At 41.2% G+C, this 14,469-nt stretch overlaps 1 protein-coding gene across 1 annotated transcript in view; it reads left to right on the top strand.

The window, feature by feature from the left end:
- Positions 1–14,469, top strand: part of MICAL2 (microtubule associated monooxygenase, calponin and LIM domain containing 2) — a 72,369-nt gene that overhangs the window by 34,678 nt on the left and 23,222 nt on the right. The window contains exons 6-7 of the mRNA XM_026008239.2: positions 7,959–8,074; positions 12,500–12,592. Of these exons, the coding sequence (XP_025864024.2) occupies positions 7,959–8,074; positions 12,500–12,592 (209 nt within the window). The remainder of the gene's footprint in view (positions 1–7,958; positions 8,075–12,499; positions 12,593–14,469) is intronic.

The raw sequence follows: 14,469 nt of genomic DNA, 5'->3' as shown, positions 1-14,469 counted from the left end.
AATGCTTTATTTTGTCAAATGCTTTTTCTGCATCACTTGAGAGGATCATATGGTTCTTGACCTTTCTTTTATTAATGTGATGTATCACATTGATTGATTTGTGAATGTTGAACCACCCTTGCAGCCCAGAAATAGACCCTGCTTGGTCATGGTAAATAATCCTTTTAATGTATTGTTAGATCCTGTTGACTAGTATCTTGGTATTTTGACATCTATGTTCACCAGAGATATTGATCTGTTAATTCTCCTTTTTGCTGGGGTCTTTGGTTTGGGGATCAAGGTAATGCTGGTCTCATAGAAGGAGTTTGGAAGTTTTCTTTTCATTTCTATTTTTTGAAACAGATTCGGTAGAATAGGTATTATTTCTTCCTTAAATGTTTGGTAGAATTCGTCTAGGAAGCCATCTGGCCCTGGACTCCTGTTTTTTGGGAGATTTCTGATCACTAATTCAACTTCCTTGCTGGTTATGGGTCTGTTCAGATTTTCTATTTTTTCCTCTTTCAGTTTTGGTAGTTTATAAGTTTCAAGGAATGCATCCATTTCTTCCAGATTGCCTAATTTGTTGTCATATAATTGCTCAGAATATGTTCTTAAAATTGTATTTCCTCAGTGTTGGTCATGATCTCTCCTCTTTCATTCATGATTTTAATTCATTTAGGTCCTTTCTCTTTTCTTTTTGATAAGTCTGCTAGAGGTTTATTGATTTTATTGTCTCAGTGGACCACCTTCTAGTTTCATTGATCTGTTCTTCTGTTCTGGCTTCTGTTTCATGAAGTTCTGTTCTAATCTCTATTATTTCTCATCTCCTGTGTGGTTTAGGCTTTATTTGCTTTCTTTCTCTAGTTCCTTTAGGTGTAAGGTAAGATTGTGTATATGAGATTTTTCTAATTTTTTGAGAGAGGCTTGTATTGCAATGTACTTCCCTCTTAGGACTGCCTTTGCTGTATCTCAAAGGTTTTGGACAGTTGTGTTTTCATTTTCATTAGTTTCCATAATTTTCAAAAAGTCTTCTTTAATCTCCTGGTTGACTCATTCATTTTTCAGTAGGATGCTCTTTAACCTCCAAGTGTTTGAGTTCCTTCCAAATTTCCTCTTGTGATTGAGTTCAAGTTTTAAAGCACTGTGGTCGGAAAATATGCAGGGCATAATCCCAGTCTTTTGGTATCAGTTGAGACCTGACTTGTGACCCAGTATGTTTGATATAATTGGCTTCTCCCAAATTAGAAGCATAGATATTTTTTAATTGTTATATCTTCTTGTTGGGTAGACGCTTTAAATATGATATAGTGTAACTCTTCCTCTCTTACTATAATCTTTGGTTTAAAATCTAATTTGTCTAATATGAGGATTGCTGCACCAGCTTTAAGGTCCATTAGCATGATAAATGGTTCTCCACCCCCTCACTTTCAGTCTGGAGGTGTCTTTAGGTCTAAAATAAATCTCTTGTGGACAGAGTATGGGTGAGTCTTGCTTTTTTATCCAATCTCAAACCCTGTGTCTTTTTATTGGAGCAGTTAGCCCATTACATTCAGAGTAACTATTGAAAGATATGAATTTAATGCCATTGTATTACTTGTAAAGTACTTGTTTCTATATATTATCTCTGTTTCTTTCTGGTTTATGTTACTCTTGGGCTCTCTCTTCATTTATAGGATCCCCCTTAATATTTGTTGCTTGGTGGTCACATATTCTTTCAGTCTCTCCTGGAAGTTCTTTATCTCTCCTTCCATTCTGAATTAGAGCCTTGCTGGATAAAGTATTCTTGTCTGCATATTTTCCTCATTTAGCACCCTGATATATCATGGTAGTCCTTTCTGGCCTGCCAAGTCTCTATGGATAGGTCTGATGCCAGTCTAATGTTCCTACTCCTGTAGGTTAGGAACCTCTTGTCTCAAGCTGCTTTCAGGATTTTCTCTTTATCTCTGCAATTTGCAAGCTTCACTATTATATGTCAGGGTGTTGATCTATTTTTATTGATTTTGGGAAGGGTCATCTCTACCTCTTAGACATGAATGCCTATTTCCTTCCTCGGGTTAGGGAAGTGCTCAGCTATGATTTGCTCAAATATACCTTCTGGCCCTCTCTCTCTTTATTCTCCTTTGGGCATTTCAGTAATTCTGATATTGTTTCATTTTATGGCATCACTGATTTCTCAAAGCCTCCCTTCATGATCTACTGGTTGTTTTTCTCTCTTTCCTCAGCTTCCTTCCTTTCCATCAACTTGTCTCCTATGTCACTTACTCTCTTGTGCCTCATTTACCCTAGCTGTTAGAGCATCCAATTTAGACTGCATCTTAGAGCATTTTAAATTTCAGCCTAATTCGATCTCATTTCTGCACTAAGAGATTCTTTATTGTCTTTTATGCTTTTTTTCAAGCCCAGCTAGTAAACTTTATAGTTGTTATCCTGAATTCCATTTCCAACATTTTATTTAAATCCGTATTGATTAGATCTGTGGCAGAGTGTTACCTCTGGTTCTTTCCTTTCTCATAAATTCCTCATTCTGGTCATTTTTCTCAGAGAAGAATGGATGAATGAATGAGCACTATTAAAAATATCAACCATGACCCAAGTGAAATACACACTAGACAAATCTGAAGAGGTCAAACACCAGAAGAGAAAAAGAAAGAAAATAGGGAAAGAAAAAAAAAGGGAGGAAGAGAGAATATAATCTCACAGAGTGGACAAAACAGGGTGATCCATTTGGTCCTGAGTGTATTTTGACCTGTGTGTTAGAAGACACTAAATCCCAAAATTGTAAAGAAAGCAAAGCTTATATATATACAAAAGTAAAACTGAATAGAGTTGAAGGAAGCCAAAAATGAAGAGTATTTCTATAAAATGTAAATGTAAAAAATGAAAGTTAAAAAAAGACTTAAAAACAAAGAGTTCCATTAGAAACGACAAATACCCACCATTTGCTTCGACGTGGATGGAACTGGAGGGTATTATGCTGAGTGAAGTAAGTCAATCAGAGAAGGACAAACATTATATGGTCTCATTCATTTGGGGAATATAAAAAATAGTGAAAGGGAATAAAGGGGAAAGGAGAAAAAATGAGTGGGAAATGTCAGAGAGGGAGACAGAACATGAGAGACTCCTAACTCTGGAAAACGAACTAGGGGTGGTGGAAGGGGAGGTGGGCGGGGGGTGGGGGTGACTGTGTGACAGGCACTGAGGGGGGCACTTGATGGGATGAGCACTGGGTGTTATTCTATATGTTGGTAAATTGAACACCAATAAAAAATAAATTTATAAAAAAAGAGTTGTTAAAATAAGAAACTAATTGAAAGGGAAAAAAAGAAAAAGAAATGGAAAATTTTAAACTAAAATATTAATCAATTATGAGAAAAAAACCTTGAATTCTATATACTATTTTCCCTGAGCACTGAAGTTTTATAGCCCTGTGTGGTTCATAAGCTTGCTGTTCTTCTGTTCTTCCAGTTGGTCTTCTCGGGGAGGGGCCTGCAGTGATGATTCTCAGGTGTCTGTGCCTGGGTGCAGTTGTGCCAGGGGACTAGGCTCAGTGTAAGATGATTTTGGTTGCTCTGTATGGCTTGTGTTCCCTGCAGGGTTTCCACACCCCTTTAGAGGATCAAAATAAAAATGACTGGCCCCAGTCTCCATCCCCAGAGCCATAGATTGTGGTCCCCTCTCTTAAGTAAACACTTAGAGATAAGTGGTCCTCACTTTTGTGTGTGCCACAGTCTGCAGACTCCTTTTGAGGGAAGGCAGAGGGTCTGGTGTTTCTGTACTTTGTAGCACCCTGGCACGGAGAGTGGTCACCCAGTTGATTGTGCACCCACTCCACCCCTCAGGGAAAGGTGGAGGGTCCCCACATTCCTGTCCTTTGCAGAGTCCCCACTTAGAGACCAATTACTGGATCGGGCTATGGCTCACTGTTTATGGCAAAGTGAGCTGAGAGCCCCCTCCAGGACTCATTGACTGTAACCAGGTTCCCAGCTCCAACACTTGGGAACTCCACTGGCTCAGGCACCCCCATTGTTTCTGTGAATCCTGACACCAGACTGTCCCACCTAGAATTCTGCTCTGTTTCACCGCGTGGGCACCTTTCAGGCAGCAGTGTCTGTCTCTGGAGCAGATTTTTAAGAGTTCTGACGTTGCCCCCCAGAGCTGTATCACTTTCCAAGAGCTGGCTTACAGAGCTATTACTTCCCTCCCCCACCATTTATCTTTAAATATCTCCCCTCAGAATCACTGCTCTGAACATCCTACCTTGCAAAAAGCGGTCACTTTTCTATTTGCAGAGTTCCAGGTATTCTTGTCTTACATATTGGGTTTAATTCATGAGTGTTCAGAATGATTTGATGGTTATTTAGCTAAATTCAAGGGACCAGATGAAACAAGGTCCCCTACTCTGCTGCCATCTTGCCTCCCCCTTATCCTGCTATGGAGCTTCTTTTGACATTTTTCTTATGTATGTCTACTAACAACAAATTATCCTAAAGCCTTTATTTTTTTCTTCATTTTGAATAGATCATTTCACTGGATATAGAAATATCAACATTTTAATGATATTTAATTACCTCTTGGTTTATTTAGGTTCCGATGAGCTATCCATGGACATTCTTATCTTTGTTTCTCTGTATATATTATATCATTTTTCTTGGTCTGCTTTTTAAGATTTTATCTCTATCTCTGGTTTTCAGCAAATTTATTATCATGAGCCTTGCTATGATTTTCTTTACATTCACCCTGCTTGTGGTTTATTGAGCTTCTTGGAACTGTGGATTTATAATTTTCATTAAATTTATATGATTTTCATTAATATTATGTCACTGACTTTTTCTATTCCCACTACCTCCTGGCACTCCAATCATATGTATTTAAAATACCCCATATTATCCCACAGATCACTGAAATTCTGTTCAGTTTTTCCATATTTTTTCCCTCTGCATTTCATTTTGGATAATTTCTATTGTGGTTATTTGATTTCATAGACTATTTTCCTGTGTAATATTTAATCTACTATTAAGCTGATCCAGTGAAATTTTCATCTCAGATTTTGTAGTTTTCATTTATATAGGTTCCATTTAATTCTTTTTCGATATTTTTTTTACGTCCTCATTCTATTCGTGCTGTCTTTTTTAAATACTTGAGCACATTTTTAAAATCCTTGTCTGCTGATTGCATTATCTCTGACTCTACTTTTATTAACTGATTTTTCTCTTGATCAGCTCATTGTCCTGCTCTTTTGCATATCTAGTAATTGCTTCCTGGCTGCTAAAGTTGGTGACTATTCCGTTGTAGGGTGTCTAGACTTTGTTTCCTCGTTTAAAGAGTGTTGTATATGCATTAAAAATGTTTGGCAGACATTGTAACTTGAAGATGAATTGGTTTCTTTCAAGATTGTTTTTAAGCTTATTTGGGGCTTTCAAGGTTGTTTTTAACCTTTACTTAGGGCTAATTTATTCATATTAGTAACGTAAGACTCCTCTGTGGCCTCTATTCTAATGCCCCCAAAGTTAGTTTTACCCTAGCTAGGTGGAACTTGAGTATTTCCCAATCCTGTAAATAGCTTTAGAGATTATTTACCCTGTAACTTCCCAACAGTCACTGGTCCAACTTCATGCAGTTTCTATGCATCTAAAGTTTACTATTAAGCAATAAATTCAAGGGGACTTCTGTGCTTTTTCTGTGTTTTTTCTGTATAGCTCTCTACTCTGTGGCAGTCTCCCTGACACATTCCAGCTGCCTACCCTCACTCCAACTCTGATCTGTTTTTTCAACTCAGTGAACCTGCTATGTTCTGCTTAGCTTCTTCCTACCTGCACTGTGGCCTGAAAAGTGCCTCAAGGCCGGAAGTTAGTGTGATTGTAGGGCTTCATTTGCTTCTGTTCTTACCTTTATCACAGTTCTGTACTGCCTGTTGTCCAAGATCTGGAAACAGCTGTTTCATATATTGTGTCCTGACTTCTTGTGCTTTGTGGTAGATCAGTCCCAGAATCAGTCATCCCGTTATAGTCAGAGTGGAGCAATGCTGCCAAGTATTTTTTTTTTAACTTTGCAATTGAAAAGCAAACTTCTGGAATCAGTGGTTCTGTGGTGGAAGAGCGTAAAGGGGAAGAGATTCAGAGGTAACTATATAAATTTATGTAACATTTGCCAGAAGTTTAAGAAATGCATTATATTCAGAAATGTTTTCTTCTTGATTTCAAAATAAGACCCGGTGGAACTATTAAACTTATTTTGGGAAGTTTCTACTTTAGGTTCTATACTTCTGTACGATGAAGGTTAATTAGATGGTTTCGTGAATATTGCAATATTGTTGATTTGGATCAATGATGATGATGGGGCAGTTGCTCCTGCTACTGATGATGACGACCACAAGATTTATTTAGGCACCTCCAATGAACCAGGCACTGTGTCAGGCTCTTTCCATCAGTTCCCTTTACTCTTCCACTAGAGGGCTGCACACTAGAAGTTATGAGCTCCAGAAACTCAGGGAGGTGATGTTAGTTCCTCAGGCTCACACACTAAGGAGTGAACACTCCATGACTACATTACTCCGTAGTGACCTAGTAGCTAGAGCCAGAGGACAATCTGAGCTCGCCTCTAATGGTGCCTCCTTCCACTACTCTGTTGCCCTCTGATGCTCTCTTCACCTGAGTTTTCCCATCTGGCACATTGTAGTGGAAAACAGTTAACTCTTTCTCTATGGAGGCTGTGCTATTATATAGATGTTTTGCATTATTTTGCTTTGAATAACAGTATATGTAAATGTGCTCCTGGAGGTTAAAATTACATTTATTTTTTAAAGCTTGGCCTATCCCGCTGGGATAAATAGTTGAAAATAAGGGGGAGGAAAAGGCAGGCTAGAGAGAATGTGAGTCACATGGAATTGCTCCTTCTTCCCCCTTCCTGCCCAACACATACTCCTGTTAGGATATAAGCTGCCATGGCAGAGGAAAGAGTCGTACATTTCCTATCATGGAGTCCTCACTGGTTCTGATAGTCAGCATCCAGAGTGGATTAATCCAGACATTACTCATTAACTCTGCATCAGGATGATGTGCAGGGGCAGATGTTCTTGCTGAGAAGAATAAAAGCCTCCTATAGCACCTGGAAGACTTTAGCACACACGGTCCCCAGCCAGATCACAAAGAGATTCTAGTGAACATGGGCCCTTTGCTGCCTCTAACCATCTACCTCTTGTTCAGAGGTTGGCATATCTCCTGGACTTCAGCTCTCCCATGGGCCCTGCATTGTTGAGCCCTCCCTATCTTCAATTGCCTTTCCTGGCATTTGAATCATCACTTCGATGATGTGATAATATCTGCAAGTTGGGAAAATAAAAGTGGCATTTGTTTAGCCATAATTAATGAAATATTTATGTTGCATGAGACTATGTGATAAAACCTTAGGCTTAGAGTCCTTTTGCTTCTGATTACATTTGGGATTTTTTTTTCTATGACCAGACATTCTGACGCCAGCTCTTTTACACTGAGCAGATGTCATGTAGTAAAAATGGGTGCCAGATGCTGTGAGCCACAGAAGGGCGATTTGTTTAAGAGCTGGCTCTGACTTTTTTGCATTCAATTACTCTGCAGAACAAACCTTACACGAGCATTTAGGTAACTCAGCTAACTTCAGACAAGCATTTTAATAATAGATTTCATCTCTGAATGCATTCTAACCAACACACCATATAAATGGTGTTTAAGGAATTAATTGATTTCTGCATAATACCTTTTTTTTTTTAATATGAAAGGAGAGCTGCAAAGCTTTTGGCAGGGACCCAGAAATGTAATTAACGTGGAGGGCCAAATTTTCAGTTGCCCTTAGGTACTGCCTCTTCCGACTCACGGCAGGTGCAGTGAGGGAAGAGCAGGGAGGAAGGGAATGACGGTAAGAAGGGAGGAGGGAAGAAGCAGTTTGGGGTCACGAGGCAGGAAAAGAAGCTGGGGATTCAGTGAGTTCTTCTGTTCCCATTTCAGGTCCCCGACACATCCCCATCCAAACGCAGGTGACAGGGGCCACCTCTTCTACCTCTAACACCAGCATCTCCTCTGCAGATGAAGATTTTCATCCCCAACCTTCCTTGCGGTCAAAGGTAACTACACTTGGCAAACCAAAGAGGGCCTTGGCTTGTGGGGGCCATTTACCATCCGGATTTCAGACCCAATGTGGACTCCAGCTGCAGTGGTTTCATTAGGAGGATCACGTTTCATTGCATCTGACAGCAACCGCTTTTTACCTGGAACACCCTAAGAATTATCTTTTTTTTTTTAAACTTTTAGAAGCTCGCCTTTCTTAGAGACTCCAATTGGCAGAAAAAAAAAAACAGACATATTTACTTAAAATCATTTGGTGACTGCAGCTCTTAAAGTGGGTTTAATACGTGGTCCAACAAGCAAACCATCGAAAAAATTACAACAAGCAGATGCATATTTCCCTGAGGGAAACACAGCTTCATTTAAGAAGCACTAGAGGCAGATTGCATGGAAAATGTTATGTTTATTCTAATCAGAAATATGAAATGAACCATGCAGTTGCATCTAGACACGGATACTCCAAGGGTCCCTGCTGTGGAAGGAGGGACTAGCTGCGTGCTGGCTAGGGAGATGGCTGTTCTCTTTGGTTCATGAACGTATTTCTGGAAAACACTTTAAACAATTCCCATACCCGTAGATTTAAAAATGCAAACACCGTTTTATGTCTTTAAATGTGTGTGTGTGTGTCATATACGTGAAGACACATCCCACGACCAAATCTCACTGTTGTTTTCTCTATCCACCGGGGCTAGAACATTTTCACTGGGACCGAGGGATGAATGGTTGGACCTAAAATGCTTCCCGGGAGAACAGAGAAGCAGTTCACTGTGCTAACAGTGTTTATTTTTTGGAGCAGTGAGGATCTGAGGAGAAAGGGAGAGAACCAAATTTATTTACTTAGACTCAACTTTTCCATGTCTGGCATTAGGAACTTTGGCGTCATCTCAAATCACTCAGGGGTTCCAGCTCCCCACGGCCCAGCTTAGAGCAAGTCAGGAGGGGCCTGGGACATGGCATGAGAGAGAGAGAGAGAGAGAGTGAGAGAGAGAGAGAGAGACAGAGACAGAGACAGAGACAGAGACAGAAAAAGAGGAGGAGGAAGGGAGCGAGGGAAGGAGCGAGGAGGGAAGGATTGCAAATGAAAGAGAATGTGTATGGGTTTCTCATTTCTAACTATGGGCATCTCTGATTGGTTCAGTATTCAGCACAAATGAATTTGGCGTGTGATGTTGATTCCTGGGGTTTCTTTGCTGTCCCCTCATCCCTTTAAGTGACCTTGAGTTAAGTGTGTATTCATTTGAATACAGACATTCATCAGCCATTCTAACAGCCACTCCAACACTCATGGAGAATAAGAAAATGGAATGGCCCAAACGCATCAGAGAGCAAGACCATAAGATCTAGGGCGAGCCATGCAAGTAGCTCCTTGTCCTCCTGCTGGCCCAGAACAGAGCCTGTCAGCACTTAAGCTTGCAGCGTGGAAAAGCTTGCCTGCTTCACCTGGCCTCTGACCACTCTTACAGGAAGGGAAGCTGACCAAAAGGTTATTTCTTTCCTACTCCCCACGGGCTCACCCTGAAACAACAAGGGTTTTCCCCCCTCTGGTTTCATCTCTTCTGCTCCATACAGGTGTGTCCCCAGCCCTTTGGCACAGAGCCCAGGTCAGCTCAAATGAACCTTTGTGCAGGAAACTGGAGACAGGATGTGAACACTCCACCCCTTCCATTTGCTTTGGCCCTCCCCACCACCTCTCCTCCCAAAGCCATGCCTGGACCTGGGAGACCAGGGCAGGCACTCGTCCTCGGTCCTGCCAGCCCTCTCCCTCTCTCTGTCCTTTGTCTTTTCCTTCCTTGTCCGGAGCCTCTTTCCTTGCCTCTCTGTGCTGTCATTGTCACTTTTGAGGCTATAAGGACTGTGCCTGGGACATCATAAGAGTAGATGAGCATTTGTGAATAAATCATCCTTCTTTTCTGTGTCAACATATTTTAATAAAAGGCAGTAGTGATTTTCTTTCCTCCTCTAGGTCCTAGTTCACTAACTCTTGAAAAAGCAGTAGGGTTTTGGCAGCTGAGCTGTTGGAAGTGTTAAGATGGGGTGATGCTGCCAAGGCATCCCCCCCTTGAAATGATATTAAATGGTCTTAATTTAAGGGAAAACCTTGACATTCCTACAAGGCAGGGGTCTTTGACATGCCTTCACAGTATTGGGTCTAGGAAAGCCTGTGTAGACCAGCTGAAAACGAGGATGCTGATTCAAGCTACTTGGGCTTAACTCCTGGCTCTACCAATTACTAATTGTGCCATCTTGGCCAAGTTATGTAACTCCAAGGTTTGGTTGACTTATCTGTACTCTAAGTGTAATTTGAGGAATAAATGAGCTGATACATGTGAAGTAATCAGTGTAATATCTGCCATACAGCATTCAGGATGCGCTGGGGCTTATTAGATAAATTAATATAATGGAAGCTCAAGAGATACTTGTGAGTCTATAGATTGAATTAGAAAGTCTCTGGGCACCAACTACCAGTGATCTCCACCATGCCCTCCTGCCAGAAAGGTCCCGCCTATTTAATGGTGAGCTTCCTACCCTCCCTCCCCCACCAAATGGCCCAGACCCTCTGTTCAGAATGGCTGACAGTAAATCAGGAGGTTATCTCATAAAAATAGAGATGATATGATATGGAATAAGTTTGAGATCAGAAAGCTAAAATTTCCTTCCATGGATGAAATAAATCTTTAAGATTCTAGATCCTAAGGAGCATTCTAGAAAAATGAAATGTCTTCATTAAGATAAATATTTTCACTGATGACCCGTAGATACTCTGAAGTCTCAAAGCTGGCTGCTTTCCTGAGGAGCATGATGGTCTCTCCATCCATAGCCATGGAATGGGTGACTGAATGACCAGGATCCACAAGTTCCTGGAAATGCACACACTTTTCAGGCATAACCTCTGACCTCTGTCATGGGCCTGGATTCCTCTGGCAGTACCTAGGGTAGGCCTATTAATCCATCCTTCCCTTGTGGATTTATACTCCCTTTAATGACCAAACATCCAGTTCAACCACAGATACTGAATGCCCAGGCACCAGACTAGCTGTAACAATGTTTTAATTCCATATTTGTTTCTGCCAGCATTAAAAAGAATTCTTCAGCATGCTCTAATCTTAATCCTAATATGTAGAAAGTGAATGAGTACACAGCAAGAAGACAAACTCACAGTAAAACTAGCCCAATTTGAACATTTGCTTGTATACATAGGATGTAGATATATGTGTATATTATATACAATTATATACACATGCACACATATATGAAAAATACCTGATTTTATTCTATTATGATCATGCTAATTTATGATATTATAATCTGATAATCATGCCACTAATAATAAAAATCATAGTATTTAGGTATTTATCCCATATTTTTTTCAAGTATTCTATGAAGGGCATGACCCACATTCTCTCAATTAATTCTTATCACAGTCTCCATAAGGTAGCATTAAATCATTTTCATCACTTTGAAGTTCAGAAAGTTGTGTGGCATGCTGAAACTCACACAGCTTGGCTGGGATTTGATGCCAATTCTGCATGGCTCCGGGGCCCAGTGCTCTACCAGTATTCTCTGCTGTCTCTCCAACCAGAAGTGTCTCCTCTGCTTTCCAATATGTGGATGTGGCCACACTGTTACTTTTCCTTTCTCTGGTGTTTAAAACCTGGAAGTGACACCATCAAGATCTACATCTATTTTCAATGCATCCATGTTGAGTGTTCTGGATTTTACAAGCCTGGGCATACACAAAACCCAGTGACAATGATGACATATTTGCACAAGCAAAGTGAAATAGGGAAGGGAAGCAATCTTTTGCCTACCTCAAGCCCAGAAACACTTGTATCTGAATTATTTAGACACATTCCTCTATTCCCAGGTTTAATTAGGCAATGTAGACCCACCTAGGGATTGTTTAAAGATATTAAATTGTTTTTATGGTGTGTGTGTGTTTATGTGTAAGTGTGTGTGTTTCCCACCACCCAGGCTCATCCTTAGAGCTATGGTAGCATCTATGTAGTTTTTGTGTTATTCTTTTCCTCAACTGAACCAAATCAATTCTCTATAAAGCCACTCCCACTTTTACATCTACATATATACCACTCCCAACCCCAAACACACACACCAGTTTCCCAGTCCAGCACCTACTAGCCACATGTGGCTATTTAAATTTATATTTGAGTTTATTAAAATGAAATTTCAATTTCTTATCCATGCTAGCCTCATTTCAAATGTCCAATAGCCACATGTGGCTAGTGGCTTACATATTTTAGCACAGATATAGGACATTTCCATCATTGCTGGAAGTTCTATTGGACATCATTGTTCTAGAAGCTACACAGTGGTTTGGTTGGAGAAAGCAGAAGCCTGTGTCATTATTTTGCAGATTTTAACCTCATTTTTCTCAGATACAATTTTTCTTCTCTTGGTTTTTGTAGGAGAGGAAGACCCTTAGAAGAAGAAGGAAACTGGAGAAAGCAACAAAACAATTGGTTAAGCAAGAAGAATTGAAAAGACTTCATAAAGCTCAGGTCAGAAAACAAACTTGACTTGAGTGAGTGAACCTGGCATCTGGGACCTGGGAATTGGGTTGGAAAGCCCTTGGAAGTCTGTATTGTGTTAGGGGAGACGGGCTGGGGGAAGGTCAGTCTCTCTTCTCTGAATGACCAGATTCATTCTAAAGGCTCTAACTCAATCCCTGGTGGGACCATGGGGCCTGAAGAGCCTAGGTGTTGAGCTGGCCCACTCCCAACTGCCTTTCCATCTGCAAACATGTGTCCTGCAAGTGAGCCTGGAATGACAGCCAACACATGGCCTTGGGAACCATCCCAAGCCCTGACTGCCACATGGCAGTGGCCTTAGTCTTATCCTCTGTGAGGATACAACTTTCTCCTGACGTCCTGACAGTGCCCCTGCTGAACAGACAATCTATTAGGAGCTGTTTCTATTCCAAGGTTAGTCAAAAACATAAGCAGCTAGCATTTCAGTATAGACTCCCGGTCTTGATTGTTAGCGCTAAGCATTTCTGCCTGAATTGGTCTGTCCACGTCTGTCACAGGCAGACAAAGGATGCAGAAAGTCAAGGCATTCTCCACCTCCCTGAGGACCCCAGATGTAACCTTGAAGAATAGCAGCGTTTTAGGACAGAAGGACTAGATGACCATTCATATTCATGCAGTGTTCCCTTCTGTTCCTTTCTGTAGTTACTTCCTTTTTCTGGCCATGTAGTCCTCCTGAGGAAGGAAGCCGCTTCACCTGAACCCATTTACTCTTCACAGTGACAAGGGAGCCACCACTTTCACCTAGTGGATGGGGAAAATACCCACAAAGTCCCTCTGTCCCCTCTCAACTTCTGAAACAGATTTCCTTGTGAGAATGAGATAAGTCTTGGTGATATGAATTGACAGACTGGCCATCCTCCTCCTTATGGTCTCCCTCCAGATCACAGGTGGTGATGAGAACCATGATAGCCTTTGGTGGCCTCATCTGTTGGCACTCACAGCGGCCCTAAGTCTTCAAGATTTTCATCCTTGGTTTGAAGGAACGACCATTGTATAGCCTGTTCAGCGGCCATAACAACATAGCGCACAATATGTGACTTAAACAACAGGAATTCATTTCTCATAGTTCTGGAGGCTGGAAACCCAAGATCAAAGTGCCTTCAGGATTGGTTTCTGGTGCAGCCTCTCTTCCTGACCTGTAGACACTGCCTTCTTTCTGTGCCCAGGCAGAGAGAAAGAGAGAGATGTCTCTTGTGTCACTTCTGCCCATCAGGTCACCAGTCCTACAGCATTAGGGGCCCACCCTTTATGATCTCATTTAACCTTAACTACTTCCTTAAAGGCCCTATCTCTAAATACAGCTACATTGGGGGTTAGGGCTTCAATATATGAATTTGGGGGAGCGGAAACAATTCAGTCTGTAGCAACCATATAGCCATCAATGCATGACAGTCATAAAGTCATTTAAATTCCATTAGTTATTCTACATCATGCCATCAAGAGATGGATTAATAAAAATACAATTGTCTTTAGAAGAGAGGCAGAGGGCATGAAATTACAACAGTGTTACATAGATTTCCCGTCCATTTCAGATTTTACATTAAAGACTGGGACATAAACACTCTTAGCTGGGATGAGAAGAGCCAGGCGGCTGCTCAGGCCCGACCCCTGTTCACGTCTCTTCACAGGGTAGGAGGTACTTCAGTGATTGTACTCTGAATCCAGGGGAGACCAGGAAGATGTGGAGTTAAGGAGGAGAGGGGGTGAGAGGTGCAGGGAGTTGAGGGAGGGAAGATATGCACATTCTACCTGCCTTGACAGCTGCCAGCTGTACCTGTTTGGCCAGGTGCAAAGTCTGTTCTGCCCAGAGATGTGCCTTCTGGCAGCATGCTGTTTAAAAGCAGAGG

The sequence above is a fragment of the Vulpes vulpes genome, chromosome 11, assembly GCF_048418805.1.
Source record: "Vulpes vulpes isolate BD-2025 chromosome 11, VulVul3, whole genome shotgun sequence".
In the NCBI taxonomy this organism is placed as follows: domain Eukaryota; kingdom Metazoa; phylum Chordata; class Mammalia; order Carnivora; family Canidae; genus Vulpes; species Vulpes vulpes.
The sequence above is the reverse complement of the archived record's forward strand: the minus strand, read 5'-3'. Positions and strand labels throughout refer to the sequence as shown.